Source organism: Atheta coriaria, unplaced genomic scaffold, assembly GCF_025399875.1.
Source record: "Atheta coriaria isolate IRGN ID8LTWV9N9 unplaced genomic scaffold, Caltech_Dcor_3.1 hic_scaffold_10_pilon, whole genome shotgun sequence".
NCBI lineage: Eukaryota > Metazoa > Arthropoda > Insecta > Coleoptera > Staphylinidae > Dalotia > Dalotia coriaria.
Window position 1 is genome coordinate 6396116 of NW_027045452.1, and position 25372 is coordinate 6421487.

The 25372-nt window shown below is 35.6% G+C and overlaps 1 protein-coding gene and 1 non-coding gene across 2 annotated transcripts in view; both read left to right on the forward strand.

Moving 5' to 3' along the window:
* The first annotated feature begins 137 nt into the window (after positions 1 to 137).
* On the forward strand, positions 138 to 210 carry TRNAN-GUU (transfer RNA asparagine (anticodon GUU)). Its single transcript has one exon. It is a non-coding gene; the product is annotated as a tRNA-Asn (tRNA).
* Positions 211 to 13879: 13669 nt separating this feature from the next.
* Positions 13880 to 25372, forward strand: part of sick (sickie) — a 70500-nt gene continuing 59007 nt past the window's right edge. Inside the window, 1 exon segment of the mRNA XM_065313862.1 lies at positions 13880 to 14204. Within this exon segment, the coding sequence (XP_065169934.1) occupies positions 14121 to 14204 (84 nt within the window). The 5' untranslated portion in view covers positions 13880 to 14120.

Below are 25372 nucleotides of genomic sequence, written 5' to 3' on the forward strand. Positions count from 1 at the left end.
ACAACCCGATGAGATACTGCTTGATGAGTGATATCGTAGACTAGTAATAATCATGATAAATTTATTGTTGGTTGTTATGGGTTTTACTTATACATTTTGTATGTTTTCACAAATTGTGTTTTGACGTAGTTCTCGTCGCCTCCGTGGCGCAATCGGCAGCGCGTTCGGCTGTTAACCGAAAGGTCGGTGGTTCGATCCCACCCGGGGGCGAATACTTTTTATACTTTAATTTATTATTTTTTTGAATATAACCTAAAAGATCCTAAAAATTTGAATTAAATTTACATACTTTTTCGTAAAATTCTTTTTTTTTTTTGTAGGCAGTTTGGTTTAATTTAAAAGGTGTTAATCTTTTTGCACTCCTCAGCATTTTACCAGGCACTTTGACTTGTAAAAAGATTTATAGCACGATCTTCTCTTCTCTTGCTGCGCCTTCCAATGGTTTGCAGTGACGCCCAGTTTCCGGCTTCCTGTACGCAATCTAATCCCCATTTAACGCTTTGCCTTTCTCTGCGTCTCATCTCATCTTAACTGCAACAGTGGCAGGAAACTCAAAGAATACAAAATCGCACCGTGATAAGCTGATAACACACAAAAAACGAACACCAGTCTGATAAGAAAAAGGCAACGGTTGTGAAGTCTCAAAAGTTCGTTTTATGCATTTGACAAAAGAGAAGTGAATGAAAAGTCCGAAAATAAAATGAAAAACGTTTGTATTTCTTGTCTTGCTTCCACTGTTCAGTATGCAGACGCCGGTAGGAAAATAAAGGGCATTTTGGTGTTGGGACAGGAAAAGGCCGAACACGTTGTAGTCGTATTGTACGCCCTGTGGCGGTGGCGGTGTAGGCAGCCGTCTAGCGTAACGTAAAACTCGCGCACGTGCAATTTGGGCCTGCGCATCGCAGGCGTTACCATAGGCAGCCAGGGAATGCTGCATGCTAGTCCTTTTAATGGCAAATCCATACTGGCAACAGACTCAGTTGTAGGTACACTGTGTGCGGACCAAAAATTTACAAACAGATACAAACTACAAACACTAGAATAAAAAAAACATCTTGAATATATAACTAGCTTTTGCCGGCGACTTCGTCCCGGTAGTGTTTAATAAAAATGTAATTTGTTTTTACTCTCTTGTTCTAGACATAGTATGTGTCAATTCGATCAATAAGATTCGCAATTTTATTTTAAAGAAATTAATTATATAAAGAATTGTTAATAATGCACTTCAGCGCGCCACCTCGGATTCAACTTTTTAACTATAACTATGATTGAATCTCAATACCAACTTTGATCATATAGGAAAGGCCTGTCTTTCGGGTTTTCCCGTCAATTATTCGAATTTTTCTTGCCGTAAAAACCATCCTTGGACTTTAACAAACATTTAAAAAAAAAAAAGAACCGGCCAATTTGGTCTATGCGTTGTTGAGTTATGCGCTTACCAACAAATTTTGCGGTTTATTTTTATATTATAGAGATGGTGTTATGTAGGTATTAAAAACACCCTTGTTGAAATGTTGATGATATGTGTAACCGTGGACCAAACGCCAGTGGCCACAAATCAAGCGTTTTAATATTCTTCTTCGACACGCCCGGTCCCCGAACAAGAGGGGTGGCGACTTATTGCCTTTCGCCTCCCTTTTCACTGCCTTTCATTATAAAGATGATTGCTACAATTGCCCGCTGCTATTCTGCAACATTAATGCAAGGGAAAACACTGATGTTGCAAGTGAGACGCAACAGTTCACCCCTTGCATGTCATAGAAGTGTTACAAATTGTAAAATATTCAAAAACAAAGAAATTTAATATTTTTTCTTAAAATTTTGTTACATTTCATGGAGGTGTTGAGCCAAACGCCCGGAATGAAAGTGAAACCAACCGTAAAATTAATGCTGTAAAGATGGGGCATACTGTTGCTTTTAAAGTGATGAAAAACATAAAGAATCATCTCATGTTACTCATCTAATGTAAAGGGAAAAAGAAGGGTAGAAGAAATGAGAAAATTTTAGTAAGAATCATCTCTGTGTGCAAAGTTAAACGATTAACCAAAGAGAAACGCAAGATGAAGACATTTACGAATAGAGGAAGAGGAAAATATGCGTGGTTGATTGCAATTTGTACTAAAATAACGAAACGATGAAATCCCCAGCGGTTTTAATTGTGAATTATGGCTTAATAAAAATTTGGGTGCAATATTAGCTTAAAAATGCAATTAAATCACTCTGTATATCATTCAAAACAAAATAAATATAAAGAAAAACAAGTTGGAGATGAAATTGTATCCTGAGGCAATTTTAAAATGACTTTTGTACGTTTTGTTTTGACGTTTTTCGGGGAAAAGAAAATTGCTGCTACACTGCTTCAAATGTCAATGACTTGTTAATAAATGAGTCAACAAATTTTTTTGTGAAAAACGTGACTAATTTTCTTGATTGTTACAATAACACCCTAATAACAAACAATAATGAAATTTGCTCTTCTTCCACTCTTAGATATATCTAGTTTACGTGGGTCAATCATTAATGTAATTCCCTTTCACCCACATGTCCTTGAACCTTAATAAAATTGCATTTTTCTATATTTTCTAAGCAAATAGTAATGGTTTTCCTTTAGAATCCAATCTTACCCTTAAAAGTGTTTATTACAATTTTCGAAAAAACTGTTCACTTCCCACACACTTTCTTCCAGCACATAAAAGAAATAAATCTATTCCTGCGAAGCGCACACGAAGCGAAAAGGTATTAAGGCGCAATGAGTCATACGGCAAATAGCGTTAGGGAATTGGTAAATTTTCGCGCGTGGGGGCAGCGAGAGCAATATCGTCGGGGGTGTATTTCCCGCTGCATTCGCAATCGTGTGTCACTTTACTCATTGCTCATCGCGTACAACATGCTGCGTGATACCGAATGGTTATTCCGGGGCGGTGGGTACACACCGAACGAATATCGGCCGCTTCATTCGATCGACCACACTACAATTTCAGTGCATGGGCGGAGAAGTGGTGCGGCGTGCGCCAAAAACACGGGGGTGGCAGTTGTGGATAGACCATCGCATTGTGTTATTGTGATATTCTGATAGCGTGTGATAGTAGTGATACAATTCAACGGGCAATCACCATCTGAATGGGAAGGGGAAAAGAACTATAGATCTCTTCCTCTCTCGCTTCTCCCTTGGCATGGTTCAGTATTTTTGATTAAGGTAATAAACGACCGAGCTAGACATCGCATAGTGGTGCATAGACTACATCCAGACTCAGTTTAGTGAGCGTCGACTGATCGTGACGATAACACGTTAAAACAACTGCAACATAACCTCACTTAAAGTGAATAAAAATGGATACAAAGTGTAGATATGCAACGCTAAAAAAGAAAGCAACCAGTGATACATCTTCGGATGCATTACACAATTCCCTCGATTGGGATTCGCCATCGACTAAAACAGGAACAGTGAAACGACGGCCAAATTCCGAAGATGAAAACGGACCTACTTTTAGTTTGTTTTCCACGTTGCCAAAAAGTGATCTAACCACTTCTACAACATCATCTTGTTCTACAGTTTCAACAACATCTTCAACGTATGATAATTATGCGCGTGTTTACTTTCATGATAAAAAGAAAAATTATACAAGTGATAAAATTAATAAAGATTTTGCTAAAGTGCAATTTACTTCTGGTATTCCAAGCGGAAGTAAATCATATCCAAGGAAATATTATCAAAAGTGTGAGAAGAGTGATTGTGATGATACAAATGTAAATTGTGAAATTAAAATGAAAACATTTTCTTTTTCAACAACATCACCTTATAATAGTTCAAGTGTAAATTACAACGGATATCAAAGGATTATATCACCCGGAAAGATTTCGGATACTGATTCCGGAATTGCATCACCCTTGTCTCCATCTTCGTTAAATTCTTTTCTTGGATATTCTTACGAAGAGAAAAATCATCGTCAGGATATTGAAGATTTACTTACGGATGAAAAGGTGTGTTTGGTTGCCTATATTAAACTTTTCTGTTTTATTTTGTTATGTTGTGTGTTATGCTCGATTGGTTTTTAATCGATTGTAAAGCGGATCAATATAATTGATCGCATTACACGCGTTTGGGTGGTATTACAGTTTGTTTGCAATATGTGCAACGCCAAGGGGGTAATTATCTGGCGGCACGCGCTACAAAAAGGAGCAACGCGTGTGGAGTGCATTCAGGCGGTGATAATGCGATTTGGCGCGTTCCATGCGCACATCCCTAAATTGCAAATGCAGGCATTGCATTACATTACATTACAATACATTACATTACATTATTACATTGGGGTTGATTTATCTATATATATAAAATTTGCGTGTCACAGTGTTTGTTTCCATACTCCTCCGAAACGGCTTTACCGATTTTTACCAAATTTTATATGCGTATTCAGTAGGTCTGAGAATCGGCTAACATCTATTTTTCATACCCCTAAATGATAAGGGTTGTTCACCCTTAACTTTTTTTAAAATTTTTGGACAAATTCTTTTGTTTTTATTTTTTTTATAATGTGGAATTAAAAAATACATACAACCCTAAATTTTTAGTTTTTTATCACCAACCCCTATTTCTTTATAGCCATTTTAGTAATTTAATCATTTTTCATCCCGCTCAAAGAAAACTTTTATATGCGTATTCAGTAGGTCTGAGAATCGGTAACTTCATATCTCTAAGTGATAAGGGTTGTTCACCCTTATTTTTTTTTAAATTTTGGTCGAAATTTTTTGTTTTTATTTTTTTAATGTGGCATTAAAATATACATACAACCCTAAATTTTTGGTTTCTTATCACCAACCCCTATTTTTTATAATAAGTAAGTTACTTTTTGTCTACACTAAAATTTATCTAGAAACTAGAAATAATTTATATGGCAAAACAACGTTTGCCCGGTTAACTAGTATACATATATATGTATTAAATATTAGAACACTCTGTATAATGATGAGTACTTGATGCAGAAAGATGTAGATATGGTATATGCGCGTTGAACATATTGTAATTGTGTATTTTGGGTGCAGATTTGACTGCTGATAGGTTATGAAGTTCTGGACTCGACCCTTTTGCACTCTACACTATCCTATCTAAAGTGTTGTTTTAGTATTGAGAGAATATGAAGGGCGGAATTAAAAATGGGGTTAAAGATAACACTTTGAAACAAGATGAATGACAATGCGCGGAAATATTTTTTATTTCATCCCTTGACTCCAAGGGATGCTGTGCATCACAAAATTGTAATTTGTTTACTCAGCCACGCGTAGCAAATATGATTATCATGGGACTTCGTGTTGGAACTTTGGTTCGTGACTTTTAGTCAACACTCGAGTGTCTAATGCACTTCCAGGTCTTAAAAATGAGCAAAATTAAGCAACTAAGCGACACGTGTCATTATTTCCCCAACGTTTCTTTCCACTCACCCCCATTCAACGTGAAATTCTATTTTTTCCCTGTTCTGGGATGATTACGGCCGCTTTAGTTTAAGTACTCTCCGTAGTACGAAAACACCACGTGCTCTTTTCCAGCGAATGCAGATGTCGTCATGTCGGCGTGAAAAAACGCCCTTATTGCTTCAGGCGTCGTCTTCATCAGACGCTGTGAAACATCCCTCGTGCGCGTTTGAGTTAAAGTTAACTACAGACAAAACGCACATTCTGAAATTAAAGCGGTTGCCAAAAACACCCTATCGTGTTTAAAACAGTTCATTAATGTTCACATCCACAGCCTGGAAAATTTATGATCACGTGTAACTTGACTTGATGTTTTTATGGTCATTTTTTGTTTCGAATGACCCTGTATGTTATGATTATATTATCCCAAATACGAAATGAAAGGGTCGCTTCGATGTGGGTGCAATATCAATGCTTATTCCATATGCAGATTTGACTGAGGGTGCTCTTGAAGTGATGTGATGTGCGATGGGGTGGGTGTGGTAGTTAGACACTGTGAAAGCATGCGCTTTCACGGGTCCACAGGAGTGAAAGTATTTTTTTACTCTGACGCCTGCGTGGATTCCCCCTTTGCTGGTGCATGCTTCAAGTTGAAGTCTTCCCTTCGACGTTAACCACGTGCGTTAACGCGTCAGCAATTCATCTTGTTTGACTTCCAACGGGTTTTGAACTTTGTTTTCATATAAACAAACTGCTGTTTTTATTAGTATGCAACCTTGAGGTTAGATGTATTGTATTGTTGGTTGCATACATTGTTTGTATAATGCTGTATTTTATGTACGAGTATTTTATTCGAATGTCGATTTTATTACTGTCGTTATTGTGCAAGCGATATTTTTTGTGGTTTTGTCATCGTTTGCGTTTTGTTGTTTTTGTGAGAGAGTGTGTTTTGATTCAGGTTCAAGGTTTAGGTTGGAGTGTTCCCTTTTTTGTCCGTTGCAATTCCGTCGTTTCCAACAAATCTGTTTTTACGACTTCAGTCGGCATGAAACGCTACGTGAACTTCGCGGGAACTAGGAAATATCCAACGAGTATTTTTTGTGTTTTGTAGGTGTGTTTTTTTATTCTGGTCTCAATTTCGATGTTTGGTATATAAAAAAATACGCAGGAGGAACTATATACATTTAAATTTATAATTTGGGCTGGTAAAAGGTTGAAATGTCGAAAAAGTGTAATGGCCGTTGAAAAAATACGAAATTTAGATTTGTTTGCCTTTCGTGTAGGCGAAAACACAAAGCTACGCCTGAAAATGAAGGGTTGCAACGTCCACGGTGCATATTTCGTGCGTCGCCCCGAGAGAATGTAGACATATCAATTTAAAGCTGTCAAGATAGACATGCAACTGTTAAATAGCAAAAAATTAAACGAAAACAAAGAAAATTACAAAATTTTAAAACTTTTTCTAAAAAAATATAAATATAAATTTTATAGTATTTATTTACATATTAAAGCATAAAATTACCATAATTGTAATTTTATTCCTCAAATTTTCATTTTTCGAAAAATAATTTTTGATTATTTTTTATTTTCCCAAAGCGTAATTTCTCTTTATTTTTATTTCTTTGTATTCATGAATGAATCCCACATTGGGCGTTATCTCGTTTATCTCGTCTTTATTTCCCTCGCTAACGCGTTTCTTTTTTCCTGCTTTTTTCACACTTAAGATTTTTGCTAGGCAATTCTTATTTTTTCATTCGTTTAGTTGCGTTTCCCATCCATTGGGACGCTTGCTGAGCATGCATCCAGAGCATTCGGTCTTTTGGGCATTAGGTTTAGCCGTTCTTGTAACTGTCTCGTTATGATAATAAATACCCGAAGAGATTTACCACCGCGAGGCGCGTTCAAACACACCCCATGGGCCAAAAAAAATCCGATTTTGTTAAATTTTTTTCTTATACGTAAAATAATGTCTTTTTGTGTCACAAAAAGTCATTTTAGAGTAATAATATTTGTGGTTTCGCGTTGTTTTAGTCGACTTCCGGTCATAAAATGACCTTTAACACACGCTATTCACGCACATCGCAATTGCATTAAACTAACACCTCGTATAACATTCGTCACACTCGTATTTCCGCTATAAATCTCGACTCGTTGCTGCTGTGGCTCAATTTGCGTGGAAGTTTGTTATTGTTGTTGTAGTTGTTATTCATCTTAATGTTATTCCGGTGTTAGTTGATTAAGTTTCGTCGTTGGTCTTGCATCCAGCACGTTTCTTGGCCTTGGTCCTTTGGGTCGAGTGGGTTCATTGCGTCTTGCATTTCCTTCTGGTTTACGACTCGACACGGCTGCGTGCGCCATATTTATGCGTTGAAAGCTTTATAACCAAAAGTTTTAATTGCTGAATTTATGACATTCAAGAGACCCATGATTTTAAGCATTTCATCTTATTAAAGGTGTTTTATCTTTAAATAAAAATTTACACACTGAAACAAAAATTTATTTTGCAAATAATGAAGAAATTATTTGAAAAGTAAAGTAAAGTTTTTCAAGTGTAAAATTTACAGTCAAATCACTTTCCACGGGATGAAACGACGAAAAAATGTAAACTACGAATGCATCTTCTCCTGCAGGGAGAAAAAAAAACTATAAAAACAAACATTAAGAACTTAAAAAATGGGCAAAGTTTTCACATAGATTTCCAGCTTCCCGCGCAGATTTATTCAAGTTTATTTAGTGCTGTTGTTCTTTAGACTATTAATTTTATTTAAAAATAAAAAATAATTACTTGACGATAATTTCATCCACATCACGAATATAATACAACACTGCAAATAATTCTTGAATTATTAAATATAACGAAGGGTAAATTCTAAAGTGTACTGCATGGCATCTCAAGGATGACTCAACGTGTCCTTGAGGCATAAAAATCAACTCCTCAACTCAATTAAACTCAAACGTCACCAACACACAATCTTTAAAATATTTTTCTTACTAAAATCACTAAAAAACGTCATTCACTATTAATAGAAATATACTCACACCCTCACACTCTCTTTATTAAGATCATCATCATCATAATTCTATTTTCTTCATTAGTTCCATGCTTTATTCTCCATTGTTGTCATCTACAACTTGCAGATTTAACGCCATCGCCATGTCAATAGATTCCATCCTCGACCCTCTTTTGACCCTCGGTGATTCTTACTTCTTACCCCTCGCATCTTATTCTCATTTCTACTGCGTTTCCGTTGTCAATTCGTTTTGTCATCCCTTCAAATTTTCTTCTTGATTCCCTTCGTAGGAACATGTCCTGCATGCATTGCAGGACATTCTTATTCTTGTGTGCATCGCTTGCAGTGGAGATAAAGACGTTTCTGTCGATTGTGTAACGAACTTCTTCCTTTCTTGCAAGGGATGCCCTGCTACCCAATCAAAGAATAAAAGAGACGCTTTGTAAATATACACTTAGGGGTTTTGGGTTTTGGTATATTTATGAAGTGTGGAGAATCATAGTTTGGTATTAATTACGCTCAAAATCTAAAAGATTGTTTTTTTGTTTGTTTTTTGAGCATAAAATATATAAGGGTAGATGAAGGGTGAGTTTCACTATGATATGGCATATGACAGGGGTGATTTATCGCTTTTTAATTGAACGCTGCGCCACCGCAAGGGCGCACGGAACGCATTTCACTTACTTTTACTTCTTTCACTACACTCGTACGATTATTTGCGTTCATTTCTTACCTTCGTTTTCTTCCATCATGGATGACTGACTGAATGACTGTCGGTCGTCTTTCGTGAAACACGCCAACGAGGAACTACCCTTTTTCTCATAGTATAAGTCTACCCTAGGTTAGATTTTCACTTTTAATCAAAACTTAAAAAATAAAAATAAAACGTTTTATTAATTTTTCTTTTGCGAAAAATTCAATCACACTTTATTTTTATTTTTTCTTGAATTGAAAATTGTGTAAATAAAAACACCCCCGATGAAAATACAGACACTGCTGTTATTGCATTTGCATTATCTTGTCCTCTGTGTTTTGTCTTCGTTCGTGTTCTCCGAAAATGTCAAGTAGGCTGCGCTGCACTGGTAAAAAGAAGAGTGGCTTTCAACATCGCGTTAACTTATTCTTTTCCTATGTTGTGTTGTGCATAGAATGTGCTCGAAGGCGACATGACACGTAATTACTTGCAAATTGAGTTCGCGCCTGCACTCTGCGTCTGCTTTGCCAGCCGAAGTGCATGATGACACAGGCAAAAGAAAAACACTTGGTGACAATTTTCATTGTTCATTACTATTCATTTAACTTCTTTTCTTTAAATACTTTGGTAAGATTTAAAATATTAATTTTGTTTTATTTTGTTTCAGGTAAGTGACGAGCATGTTTTTTATGTTTTTCTTTTGAAGATGTGAAATTGTAAGTATTTTTTTTGTTTTGTGAATTTTTGATATAAAAATGTTTACGATTCAATTCAGTTAATCGCTTCATTCGGTTCTTTCATGCGCATATTCTCCCCAAATGCTTCTTCCTTTGACAGGACTGTCATGCAGGTATTCGCATGGTTTACTACCGACAGCAGGACACAAACCTATAAAGAATTTATTGGTCCTTTCCAATTTTTACTTTCTTCCTGTAACAACAACATATCGTCATCAGTGTCGCGCTTTTTTATTTTCTTTTGGTGTTTTAGGAACAATTTTGCTTTGATAAAGAAAAAAAATTGATTTTTGAAACATTTTTTCCTATTTCTTTAATGCCTAGGCTTTCACATATTACTTTCTGCCGATTTAGCAATATTTTATGCTTCCAAAAAGCAAATATTGTATATTCAACTCACCCTTATTTTCAAAAATACCAAAAACACAAATATATCGGCATATGTGCAAATGTAAACACAAATATCGATGAAAATATAAATATAAAACGCCCCTCTCTTAAACAAACAGAAATAATGACAAAACAAATAAAAAGCAACTGATTTTTTGATAAATTTCATTTTTTATTCTATAACACAAAATTTACAAGCACATGCCGTAATAAAGCACCAAAATCATATTTGTTCATAATTTCATTATGATGAAATTGATAAGCGATGATAAATCAGCGACGATTTGTTATTTACCGTGCGCTAGCTCCGTAAATTTGGCTATTTTTCGTCGGTGTTTCCCCTCGTTTTCAACATTCACGCATACGCACGCTGAAAATGCAAACCACGTGTGCACTATACCGCTATGGGCGCTATAATAACTAAAAGTTGGAAGCGTTTTCATGCCTCGTACGTTCATTACCATCGGTTGCGCCCTCGAGGCTGCATCGCGCCCGCGACCCCTAAATATCGTCGAAATGTCGGCCGTATCGTACAACTCAATCAAAATATTGAATAACAAAACAGAAAATGATGAAAATCAAAATACCAACGAGAATGCAAGTAGTAAGCAATGAAAATGTGAATGGAAATGTGAAGAAATTAATTATTAGGGTTGTTTTTTGTACTTTTACAAGTTGAGGGTGTTATTAGTGTCAGCAGAGAAAGACGCTCATTAAAATTAAACGCTTTTAAATGGAGGACCTGAAAATGATTTGAAACTTTCAAGGTTTGATGTATTTTAAGGGTTGTTTTATTGATTTGATAATTACAAGGGTTTTGTGAGGAAGTTGTGACAAGTTTCTTAAGCGTTACATTGTTTTATTAATATTTAATGGTTTTAGTTGCTTTCAAAGTTTCTAATAATCATAATACTCAAGGTCATGACCGTTTTGAAACTTTTTTACAACCCAAAGTATTATTATATACTAGCTTTTGCCCACGACTTCGTCCTGGTAGTGTTTAATAAAAATGTAATTAGTTTTTACTCTCTTGTTCTAGACATGGTATGTGTCAATTCTATCAATAAGATTCGCAATTTTATTTTAAAGAAATTAATTATATAAAGAATAGCTAATAATGCACTTCAGCGCGTCATCTCGGATTCAACTATTTAACTATAACTATGATTGAATCTCAATGCCAACTTTTATCATGTAGAAAAGGGCTGTCTTTAGGGTTTTCTCAGCAATTATTTGAAATTTTCTCGCCGTAAAAACCATCCTTGGACATTAACAAACATTAAAAAAAAGAATTGACCAAATTGGTCTAGGCGTTGTTGAGTTATGCGCTTACAAACAAATTTTGCGATTCATTTTTAAATTATAGATGATAAAATGTCAATTTAATGTTTTTTATAACCTAAAAATGCATTTTACTTAAAATCGTTTGTAATATTTGAATATGTGTATAAATTTAGCTTGATTTTGCTTTCACGGTCAAAATAAACTCCTGCGACGACGCCGGGCGTTCTGCGACGCGACGCTCGCAGTAAGCTCGTGCGTTCCGACGTCCGCACGGAAATTTCAGTATCGCGAGCGCCATGAACGCGGCCGCTGCGTCGTGCGCGCGTCGTTCCTGCGATTCCTGCCGCGCTGCGAGATCGCGAAACGCACGCCCGCCTCCACTCGCAATCGGATACGGCTATTACTATTACGCCAACGCAAAGTGATACCAACCCCTTTCGATATCGACATAATAAATATATTTAATACGTAATAAAATATCAGCATCATAATCGAATTTAAATTAATAAATTAAATAATATTTAATATACAGTTGAAATATTAGTTAAATTAGTTGATTGTTGTTAAATTTAAATTTAGTGTTGAATATTCAAGTGCAAGTTTTATGGAAATAAGTAAAAAATTAAAATTTGTGCGGAAAGTGTTAATTTTTTGAGTTTTTAAGTGAAAACTTTTAAAACTTGGTAATTTTCTTATCTCTGTAATTAAAAATTTAAAATTTATTATCATATCAAAAAAACTTTGTAAATTTTATGCTTTTTTGGTTAAAATTTGCAATATTTTTGTAGTTATCTGATGTTAATTATTCATTTATGATTAATTACGTTTAATTACTTGTAATGGCAGCAATTGTCTCTTGGAAGTGTGCTCGGGTACTTCATAAACATCTTAAACTCAATAAAATCGTGCCGTAGCTCCTTATAACTTGATATAAGTAACTAAGTGAGCGATAACGCTCGATAACTAACGTTAACTGCCCTCTTTCTGTTCGTAGTGCGCTCGTTTTGCTCATTTTACTCATTCACGAGCCGCGAATTCTCCCTTCACGTGATACCGATTCGTTGCGTTTCGTTTCGCGTGCTAATAAAACTCGGAAGAGGAACGAACCGGCCTACTCCTCGCGCGTTAGCGGCAATAATCGTAATTCAACAAATTCTAATGTCGCCAAGCCACGCGAACGAAGTCTATTATTGCGAGCCGAGAAGCGATTGATATCGGCGAGAAACGAATCCGTTGGATTGGTTTTAGTGTGCTAAATATAAATGGTGGAGGAGCCGAGGCAGTTTAGTTAATTGTTATAGATATTTGTGACGTTAGATATTTTTACTCATTAAAGTTGGAAGTGTTTGCTGGAGGCACGTCACAAAATGATGAATTATTGATGAGGCAGCTAAATTAGTAACCCTTACCCTTATTGCTCTGTTTCGGCATCAGTTTCTGTTTCAATATTTGCACAAACATACAGTTAGACCCGCAGCATTGTCTCAAAGCATAATGATTTTATTGTGACTTGAATTTTAACATCGCAATGCAAAATAAAAATAAAAATAAAATAAAATTGTTTTTAATGTTAGTTGCATTTTAAACTAGACAAATATTATTTGCACAATAGAGAATAGACTAGAAGGTAAAATGGTAATGCAGTAATTAAAGTTTCAACCCTCATTTCGCATTCAGACATTCCGAGAACATTTTGTATTCCGCATTTGCCTGTAACTATCCGACATTCTGCATGCTTTAAAATGCGTTTTGTGTTTATATTTGTTTCTTCCTGTTTCGCTTGTTTCTAATTCACCTCCCTATGCATTTTAATTACGGGTATATAACTAAAACTAACTATACACATATTGCATAAAAATAAAATAAATTTTATTTATTTTTTTGACTAAATTTTTACAAAACCTGTTTTTATTTTTTATTTTTGTAATTATTAGCTTAAATTATATCCGGTGGGTTGTAGGTGGTGGCTTATTTAAGTTTCTAGCATCTTTTTACATCTCTTGCACAATTTCACTCTCTTGCTCAGCGGTTTCTGCAGTTTGTTCTGGCGCATTTAATTCCGTCGACTCATTTAGGTATTTTTAGTCGCGACTCGTGCGCATCCCGAATTGGACGATAGACTTTCCGAACGCTGTCAAACAGAAAGATGTTTGATCTTCGCAATGCACGCGAGACACTTCAAACGCTCATATCTTGCGCACTTCCATATCTATTATTAAATTAGACTAATTTCGGATAGTGAGCAGCAGACACATTCAACGCGTTTAAAAACACATAAATTTTCAATTCAATAATTTAGTATTAAATAAATATTTGATATGATAATAAATTTATGATTTATTATAGTGAATAATCGAGTGCAATTAGTTTGGATTGACGACTTACACGTGTAAAGCCAGACTTGGAGTCTTATCGTCGAATTAATCTAGCGAAACAAAGACGCGCGTTTATTTCCGGCGGTGTGAAAGTTTGACGAGAGTGTTGTGTGTGATAGCATCAAGGATCTGTTTTAATATGAAAGGATTATCATTATCGCCGACGCTGTTGGTACTGCTGTTGATGTTTCTGGTTTTGGAATAGCGCAGAGAAGATAGGAAGATGTTTCCTGGATGTATTCGTGGGCCGAGATCCTCGCAGGGATCTATTGATGATATCAGCAAACAGACAAAGTCAATAGTACAGGTAATTAAGAAAAAATAAGTGAAATTGTTTAAAATTGCAATAAATAATAAAAATTAATATTTTTGTATTTATTCTGTGTCAATGTAATTAATATTTGGTTTTGATGTTTAATAATTTTTAATTGAATGGTATTTAATGCTGTTAATTGCTTGTAATTGGCGGTTGGGTGTTTAACAAGTGTTTTGCAATGTGGATTTGGTCGAGTTCGTTTATTCATGTCGGTGATTTAAGATTTTATTAGGTTATAAACTGGAGCAGTCCGAAATTGAACTATTAACTCTTTATTGTTGGTTAAGCGTCACTAAATGAAAATAGTTTACTGAAAATCAGTTTATTTTTAGACTTAACAAGCATTTTCTTGCTTATAAACACTTATTAAAAAGAAACATGACTGTATTTTAGTCATATAATGATGAAATGCTTAAAATAACCTCAAATATTTTTCATTACAACAAAATTCTCGAATTTTACCGACAATTTTTCATCACTGGATGAAATTAATAAATATATAGGAATCTATAGAAATTATTTCTGGATAATTTTTCTGATTGGCTTCTTTACTTCTTATCCCTGATGCTCACTTCTTTACTGATGCTCACTGAGGCGTCTCGCGATGAGAAAATGAGAAAAATCCATCCGCACAAAAGTATCAGGTGTATATCTCCTGAGTATCCGTCGTCTGCTCTAAGCCCTCCTCGCCTTTTTGCACTTTCTCTTAGTCCTAGAACTGCTGGAAGTCTCGAATCTCTAAAAGTGCTTCATTGTGTTCGTAAAGTATAGTTTCTCGACTTTTTCCATCCGCTTGGATGTTTGGACGCTGGACGTAGTCCGAAAAACGAGTTTCGTGACGTGATGCTGAACGCACGCACGCTGATCCAGATGAAAGAAGAAGTGTAAATGAAAATAAAGGTATTACGATGCGGGTAAATAACAGCCATTAGTTAATTAACACTCGGCGCACGGAAACGGAAAACGGAAAAGTGAAAATAGGAAATTCTCTCGAGAAAAAATTTATTTTAGTATAACAAATGTTTTTTTTATTATATTTGATATTAATTTATTTAATTTTTATTTGTTTCAATTTGTTTTTTATCTGTTTTTATGTTGTTCACACAATTTACGCATTTGCAAATGTCTGAATGTCTGAATGCTTGTGCGCCTGAAACAATCCGGATAATTGGTCATAAATACCAAAAGGAAATGCAGAAAACAAACAAATGAGACAGACGAGAAAAGCGCGAGCACATTCCTCGCTGTTGAGCTGCTAATGTGATACATTAAATTAACGCCGAAGCGGGGAGCGAAACAGTGCAGAGAAACTTCTGAAATTGAGCGCATTGTACAGTTAACTTGCTGAAAACTGGCGACTTTCGGGCGTAATTAGCAAATTATAATAAATTTCACACATTTTGCTGAATTTGCAAACATTTGCTCATTTCGCAAATTTCCCCATTGTACATTTTGTTCTAGTGAAAGTGACACAAATGAGAAAATACCAAAGTTAAAAGTTTAAAGTGCTTTCAATTTTTTTTTGTAAATTTTGTAATTTATTTCATTACTAGCTTTTGCCCGCGACTTTGTCCCGGTAGTGTTTAATAAAAATGTAATTTGTTTTTACTCTCTTGTTCAAGACATAGTATGTATCAATTCTATCAATAAGATTCGCAATTTTATTTTAAAGAAATTAATTATATAAAGAATTGCTAATAATGCACTTCAACGCGCCATCTCGGATTCAACTAGTTAACTATAACTATGATTGGATCTCAATGCCAACTTTTATTCTATAGAAAAGGGCTGTCTTTAGGGTTTTTCCGGCAATTATTCAAATTTTTCTCGCCGTAAAAACCATCCTTGGACTTTAACGAACATTTAAAAAAAAGAATTGGCCTAATTTAACTAAACGTTGTTGAGTTATGCGCTTACTAACAGAATTTTCGCTTCACTTTTATATTATAGATTAACAAACACGTTACATCTGGTTGCTACATTTATTCAAGAAACAAATGAACATGACACGCATAAATAAACCCAACATATACATGTTCAATATTTAGAAAACTTTGACCTAATATTGTCTAAAGTGATGCGCAAACAAAACAAAACCACAAATCTTATTTATCTTATCCTAAAATAACAAGAGTATAATTAGAACATCAAGAAATCGCAAACATCACATATTGCAATAATCCGCTCAGTTTATTTCATTTCCGTGTGTGATTGTTGCCTCAATTTATTATTCTTGCACATACGAGTGCAACACACGTCTGCGATATATATTTGAAAATACCAAGTTGCGACTAGTGTACACGTACGAGTAGAGCGCAGAGCGAAAACATCTGTTTGTTTAAATTGAACCGTTCGTAAATTGAACGCTAGATTGATTACACACCATTAGAGAAACGAATGGGTGCCGCAAGAAAACACATACGCCTCGTGTGCTCCATTGTAACATCATTTATCAAGTTTATTATGATTTCAATCGTATGCTGAAAAATATTTAGCCATAGTTTGAGTTGCGGTATAAGAACCGAACATAGCAGATTCCTATATATAGTTATTTTCCTGCGTCGTGTACATAGGATTTTCTGATTGTTTAGCGCTAGACCCCGTCTCCCATGGGCACTTGGCCACTAATTCACCAACGTAATCAGTAATCGAATTACGACTTTACTCCGCCGCACGTTGAGCTCGCAGCGTCCCCACATCGTCTCCAATTTGTGCGTAATTTATTCTCCACAAAGTGGCAGCGCACACTCACACACTAACACACACATAGAGTACCTAAATATATCTAGGTATTTTCCTGGTGTGCAATACAATGAATTTCTTATTCTCCAGCGTCTGCCATTCAACATGGCGCACGCAGTTTCCCTCCTTCGCCACGTGGAATTGCAGCTTCGGGCGATAGTCGCTTTGAATTACGGCCCGCGGAGCAAAAACTCATGCTGGAGCGATTCGATAAGGAAAGCGGCAGAGGAATAGGAACAGCAGCGTGTTACGCATGTTTCTCTCTACAGCCGCATCGAATCTGGAAAATCTATGGCAAGACGCTCGGAGCGAAATTTCCCTAGCGATTCCACACCGGTGGAAAATTCACTTTCACTTTCATGTTGTTTTTCTCGTTTAATGTTTGCCTTCATCAGCTTAAACACGTGTTAGACGCATCAAGGTAATAATTTTGTTTAAATTACGTAAATATTTACGTGAGATAATTAGCTTCAAAGATAAAACTTTTTTTATTATAAAAGTAGCTTTTGCCCGCGATTTCGACCCGGTAGTGTTTAATAAAAATGTAATTTGTTTTTACTCTCTTGTTCTAGACATAGTACGTTTCAATTCTATCAATAAGATTAGCAATTTTATTTTAAAGAAATTAATTATAAAGAATTGCTAATAATGCATTTCAGCGCGCCATCTCGGATTCAACTATTTAACTATAACTAAGACTGAATCTCAATGACAACTTATCCTACAGAAAAAAGCTGTCTTTAGGGTTTTCCCGGCAATTATTCGAATTTTTCTCGTCGTAAAAACCATCCTTGGACTTTAACACACATTTAAAAAAAGAATTGGCCAAATTAATCCATGTGTTGTTGAGCTATGCGCTTACAAACAGATTTTGCGATTCATTTTTACATTATAGATATTTTAAACGTAGAAATAAATTGAAGTCTAATTAATTAAATTAGCAGAATTAACGGAAAAATACTTTTAAGTAGAACTAGAGCAAAGTTGTCAGTCTGCCAGAGCAGGGATTAAAGAAGTAAACTGGAAGGTATAACCGGCCTAAATTAATTTTAATTGGATACTCGTTTGGAGGGATTACAGCCGTATCTAATGGCTTTCCTATATATAAGTCTCCTTCACGTATATTTAAACATTCACGCTTTAATTCACTCACAACGAAGAAAAATAAAATTAAAAATTGATTTTTGTTTTTAAACGGATACAAACCTAACCTCTAAATTTAGGAACAAGATGTAATCAACATAAATTAATTTAGTTTCGTGGCAACCTGTCAGCGGCGAAGGGAAACGTGCTGTGAAAAGGTGGAAAGTATGCGGATCTTATTTCACTCAATGTCGGGCGTTGCACGTTGCACCCGAGTTGATTATAACACCAGACTTGACTTGGGTTGTATGCGCAAAACTTTTAACTAACTTTTCCTCTTGCCGAGTAAACTGCACTGCAGACGGAAAAGTTTAAACTGTATATTTAACATATAGAGTAACAAAGTGGGAAATTATTAATTAGGTGTTATTTTTGGTATGAAATTTAAGGCCAATGATCAATCACTGTTTGTATTTTGTTGTGTATTCTAAAAAGTTGAGTTTACGAGCAAAGCAGGAAGAGAAACACGAATTTTCGTCTGCTGCTGGTGCTGCTGCTGCATTTGGTTTATTATTTGGCGCAGTCCATGACTCTGCTTAGTCAATGGAGGTTCTCGCTAGTAGAGCACGAGCTAAAAATAAATTGTTGCTGCATAAATTGTGTGCGGCGTGCGTCTCGTGCGCAGGAGAAACCTGAAAGTACCCAAAGACCTCCAAGACATAACTAAACTACCGGTAGACGCTATGGTAACATCGTGAGCACGAGCTACTTTATGTTCATTGCGTTCAGTGTTTATCGTGCTGCATTGTGCATTTGTGATTTATTTAATTAATGGTTAAATTTACTAAATTTAAAATTTCGAAGAAAAAAAAATGTTTAAAAATAAACAGGCTTCCGGATGCTGATATTTTGGTGGCCTGCATTCTTCGCTTTTTATATCTATAAAAAACTATTTAAGCCTCATGCGCACGTAATAAACTCAACGCGCCTGTCATATTAATACCGCTCGGGGTTTCGGAGGAGGCGCGTGTCGACGGCGATAAATTTAACTAGCAGTCACATTAGTCTTACACACTCTTACCACTTTTTCGACCGACATGCTGGAAAGCTCTCAGTGAAATTGCGCAACGTCACCCTCGAACAAAACTAAAAAATGCACGACCCTGAAAGCAAATGAGGGTTCATTGAAAAATTATTTTTTCACGCCACATTCATAAGTTTTCTTTTTGTACGCGTCATGAGTTATTTTCTAGGTTAGCTTTGGGGTAAAAATGTAGAAAATATCATTCATTTACACCAAAAACTTGGACTGCTTGCATAGCACTTCTTTTTGACGCCTTGAAGAGTGAAAAGAAATCGAGGGGACATTTTTCGGGGGTTGAAGGTCGAATTGTAACTTATAGCCGGGGATTGACAAGACTGTGATTGATGGATATAAAATGTTTACTTTGGCAGTGATAAGTAACCAAGGGGAGAATTTTGAACTTTGAACTTGAAATTTGCAACTTTTTCGGTCTTCTGAAATTAAAGTTGTAAAAGGTGAAGAAATGTTTTGATGTGGATGTTGGTGTTTGTTTGCTTACTTTTCCCTCAACATGCACCGTGTGCGTTTGCCACGTGCACAGGAAACTCGGTTTTCCTCTAGTATTTATTGTCGAGTGAATACTGGGAATAGTCGGGAGCAAAGGTGGAGAACACAAAAAGCACGAGACAGGAAATTCAACTTGTCGTAATGTTTACCGAGTAATAAATCACGATATCAAACGATTGCACCGGAATATACAAAATTTAGAAAGTAATTGTGATTTTGATGATTTTGTTTTATGTATAATATAAAAATGAATCGGGAAATCTGTTTGTAAGCGCATAACTCAAGAACGCCTAAACCAATTTGGACAATTATTATCTTATATTTTTGTTAAAGTTCAAGGATGGTTTTTACGGCAAGAAAAATTCGAATAATTGCCGAGAAAACCCTAAAAACAGCCCTTTTCTATAGGATAGAAGTTGGCATTGAGATTCAATCATAGTTATAGTTAATTAGTTGAATCCGAGATGGCGCGCTGAAGTGCATTATTAGCAATTCTTTACCTAATTAATTTCTTTAAAATAAAATGGCGAATCTTATTGATAGAATTGACACATACTATGTCTAGAAAAAGAGAATAAAAAAGAATTACATTTTTATTAAACACTACCGGCACGAAGTCGCGGGCAAAAACTCGTTTTCTATATTTTTTAATGGATTATGTTATTAATTCTATTTATATTCTCTTGTTTACGTTTTGTTAATTATACGTTACTTGCCGATTGAAAACAAATCAAATGTACGTTATTCAAGACATTAAAGCAGCGGAAATGCATTATAGAAACAAAAAGCACTGTTGGATATGCTAAAGAAAGCTTTGAATAGAAAACGATTGCATTAGGTGGCTTGTAGTGCTCTTCAAATGGCAATAGCAATCGAAAGATTGGCTGCGTGCCAAATGTTAATATTAACTGCGCTCGTTTCGGTGGTGTTTGCTTTCATTCTAATTCGCTATAACTAGTTTGATGTGCGTAAATATACTTTAAGTGAAAACTACTCTATTAAATTATTTTCAACAAAGCATTACTTACTAAATTCAAATATTTTTATTTCATAGAAATTTATTTTGTTTTTATTTTTTTAATTAACCAAATTTAGCTTGTTTGGTTTTATTTTGTTTTTATTTTTGTTTGCGCACGTAGGGATGACTTATTCCTGTCACTGCGTGAGGATATAAATATTATAACACAGGGAATGCGCGCCTGGCATAAACAACACGACTGTGCACTTAACGCATTTATTAAACTCTGACAGTGTTTTCGCACCCCATGTGTTCTACGCGTTGTATATAGGGTTGCTTCTTGTCTTATAACCTTTCTAGTAATTTATCCGTTTTTTTTTCTCTAAAAATAATTCAAAAAAGTAAAAAATTGAATTTTGATAAAAATAATTTCAACACTTTGTATAATTTTATTAAATATCATGTTGCTTGTTTCATCCGTATAAAATATCTTTCTAAATGTTTTCCGTGTTTTTTTCTATCCTTTTTCTGCTTTGCGTCTTGACTTCTTTGGCTCAAAGCGTAATTCTATATTTGGCATTTTCCCATATGGCATTTTCATTTTCACCCTCTTGTTTTGTCTCGTCTGCACCATACACATCTACGGCCACTATTATAACATCTTACATCCCTTTGCAATGCGGAATATTCGTGAATTTCTTTTCCTTTTCGAAGTTTTTTCCGTGTGGTATTCACTCACCCTCAATATTCTCGCCTGTGTGTGTGTGTGTGTAATCCGCATTTCTGACTTCTGGCAACTTTTGCACATGGATGCCCCATGAGCCGTGCTATTCTCGATTTATCCAACTAGTGCGAAGCAGTTAATGCATCCACATTAGAGTTTAATAGTTTTTGCCGCACGCTTCTCTTTTTCTTTTCCTCTGAGTTCTTTTTGTTGTTCTAATGTCTCCAGTAATGTCCTTCACAAGTTTAATGCTTGCCTTTTATTTCGTATGGGTGTCATGCTCTAGCAGACTGTTTATCAACTTTTTTATCCTTTTTGAAAAAACTTTTAACGTTGTCAAAGGATGAATTTCAATAGCCACTCAATACCTGCACTTACCGATCGACTAAAATAACAAAAATCAACTTTGAATTTGTTTTTGGGTTTTACTGGTGCACGCAGCACTCAGCATTACTTTCCAAAAGATCTAAAGACATTTGTGCAGTTTCACCTTTTTCTACTTACGTTTCTTTGATCGTTTCACCTGACGACGCAGCGGTAATAGTTGTTGCAGTATTTTAGATGCGGCGTTCTGCAGGAAAACGCAGGACGCCGACTGCCTGAATAATGCGCCCTGAATCCATGGCGACCGCTACGTGCCCTGCATTATTTACAACGCTATTTTTGGGGGGATTTGCGCGCTTCTTTTACCCGCATCGCGCGTGGGTCGGCTGCCAAACGTAGCAAATTCAAAGGTTCCACTTTTTTTCCCTTCAGACTAGAAAAATCTATAAACCCACTCCATCATCATCATCATCTCTAAATTTAATTATTAATGATGATGATTTATTACTTTTTCAAGTAGAAATTAAACTACTTGTGGTTGACGCTGTTTGTTCAGCTTTCAATCAATCAGCTGATTGATTTCTTCATTCCACGCGCACATTACGTGAATTACGCACGATGTACCTTCATTATTCACCCTTCGTCCAACATTCTGTGTTTGCTGGTTCGTTTGCGCGCCGATTTCCCACACGGGCACGTCATCAAACGCTGGCGGAGATTCGTTGCCATGTCCCAGTCTCCCAACGCGGATAAATCGCATGATATCAAAAGGGTTGTGTTGCAATTCGCGTTTTATTCAGTCATTCGTATCGGTATGTCATTTATTCACTGTGGACAATGTCCACAGCTGGTGAGATAAACATGAGTGGATTGAATTCGATTAATTACAGAGTGTATCAACAAAATTACATATTTTATTGATTAAAATGATTAAAAACACTCTGTATAATTTTTATAAATGTCTAGTGTAAACAAATAATAATGTGACTTTACTTGAAGCAATTTAATCGATGATAAGATGCGATGAAATTTGATTAAACTCAATTGAAAGTGAAATTGAACTGACGCCATGCCGACCATCATTTTAAATGCTTTGGAATCATCGAAGAGATTGACAGAAATTAAATTAATGGACTGCTAACACAAAAATTTAAATTAATCTACACTTTGATTTATTATTCAAATTCAATCCTATTACATCCACTTTAAATTTGAAATTTAAAGTAAGTGTTAATCAAGTTGTTTTTGGGTTTTAGTCATTTGCATTAAACATGTTTGAACTTGTTTCCTGCAAGTCACCTTTGTAATACAGCTGACAATGTGTTCCCAGAGTTAAATCTTTTTACGGCTTGTAATCGTGAGATCGAAGCACGTTAATCAACGTTAATCAACGCTGACGCGCATCGTGATAATCAAGATTTATTATGTGTACGGAGGTTTTAAGGCGTCCGCACGAAATTATCCCGTTGGAGTTGGATTCGTGTGCGGAAACAACGTAAACAACTGTATAACGGCACAACATGATCATTGCAACTGACAAGTGAAGAGTTGTTTACTGCAATTGGATCATATATTGATAATTTTGAGGTTATGTTTCTATTTTACTCTTCAAAATTGATTTTTTTACACTTTGGAGTCGATTGGAGTCGAAGCCAGAGGGTCTGTATGGTAAATGTCGGTCGAATAGGTTTAAAGACCCAACAAGGGATGTCCGTCAGAGGTCTAGTTGTCCATTGACTATTTCCCCCACTCTTAACCATTCTAGATGTCTGCATTTGGTTTGCTAACACTGCTACTGTTACCAGTATCATGGCACAGCCATGCAAATACAACTGTTGAGTCCGGATTTGATTTAAAGAAGGGTAAAGTAAGGAAAGTCCAGAAGGGTGTTTGCCCAAGCGGGGTTAATCTCTAATCGTGAAGGGGTCATTTATTCATTTGCATTTTACAAAGTTTACCAGATAAGCACGCTGAAAAACTGAAAAAGTAACGCAATGATTAGTTCAAGGCTAATTTAAATAATTATAATCTATAATCATTTTTATGATCATCCCCTTAAGGCCTCGAGTATTAACACTTTAAGTTGGCTAATCGTAACAAATGCACGACACAAGTTTTTGCATTAATTCTCAGTCCGTGCATATCCGGCCGATTTGTCTACGGATTTGACTCTCTTTCTCCGGAGATTTTCCGAGTTTAATCGGGCTGAGTTTTATGCACTGCAGCGGCATCCTCATCATCCCACCAGCTAGACTTTGCGTGCTTGTACGGGTTGAGGAAGATTACCGCAGGATTTTGCAGCTCGAAAATGTCCGCAAAATTACATGGCTGCGTCGACGACACTAGCGCCGCCCTCAGGAGTATTAAGGCTGCTTTAATTTTCCGCTCCTTTGAGTTTTCCAACTTTCAATTTTACTCTGTGCGGTTATATACTATTAGGGATGGTATAGGATGGTGCATTTTGGGTTGCATATGTATTTTTTGTTTTAGGTTGGGAAATGAGATTATAACCGGAATAATATGTTGTAATAAGATTATGTGGGTAATCATTGATGTAGATTGAATGGATCACTTGAGTTTTCCGGTTTTACATGTTTCACCTTTCCGGATAAATTGCTAAATGTCTATCTCTTTTCTTTTCATAGTGAAAATTGACTGAAACACCCTAAATTTCTACTCGCAGACAGAATGTCTTATCGGGTCGAGATGCAATTTTCTGGTTTGTCGTGCCTCATCCGCAATGAGTCGGAAAGTTATTGCAATATCATGTTTTCTATATTGAAGGGGATGCGTAATCCCTCTTACACAATATTGAAAAAAGAAACTTTTAAAAAATTTGATTAAATCATCTCGAAATTAAGCATGAAAGCGATTGTTTCCTGCGTTCTATTCTATAGGGAGTACACGAATGATTGTGATGTTTGATTGCAAATTGCAGGTTGCATCCCCAATTGAATATAAATGCATATATCATCTCTGCGTCAATACACTACAGAAATTCGCAAAGTGCGTGGATATTCACAACAAGCAAGGGTGTAATTTGCAAGAGTATTGCACTAGGAATAGCAAACATATATGACATGATGGGCGGTGGTGAGTGGCACTCACTGGTTGAAGTGCTATCAAACCTGAAATTGCACTTTAATTTACTACACATGGGATTTATTACAAAAAAATAGATTTTTCTACTTTTACATTTAAAGCGTCGGTTTTTCGACGGGTTATAGTCACAAAAAATTGTTTTTTTACACGGTTGGCGAAAGCCGTGAGTAAAGTACTTTAGTCACGGGTAGAAACAATTAAATCATAATAAAAGTTCAAATTCAAAAACCTAAACGTTATAATAGAGTGGAAGTGGAAAAAATAGCAAAAGTATTACGTGACTAAACGTTGTTAAACGCTAGATTGATTCAACGCCCGCTTTCAATCAATCTCGTGGCAAAAACACCGGTTTATCCACTTGATACTGAAAATACTGTTTTTTATTCTAATAAAAAGTAAAATACTGATAATGATTACTAAACAGTTATTTTAATTAGTTGTTTATTTTATGATTGCCTTGATGGGTGTTCTACAGTTGTTTCCCGGTTGATATGTTTTATTGCCGTCATCAAACTCGTTAGAAACTAGTCAGTGTTTAATTTTAATTATCAATTAACTGGCTTGTTTGTTAGAATCACTTCCTTGTCTTTGTTTGTCTGCGATAACAATGAGTGACTAAAGAAATCGATGTATGG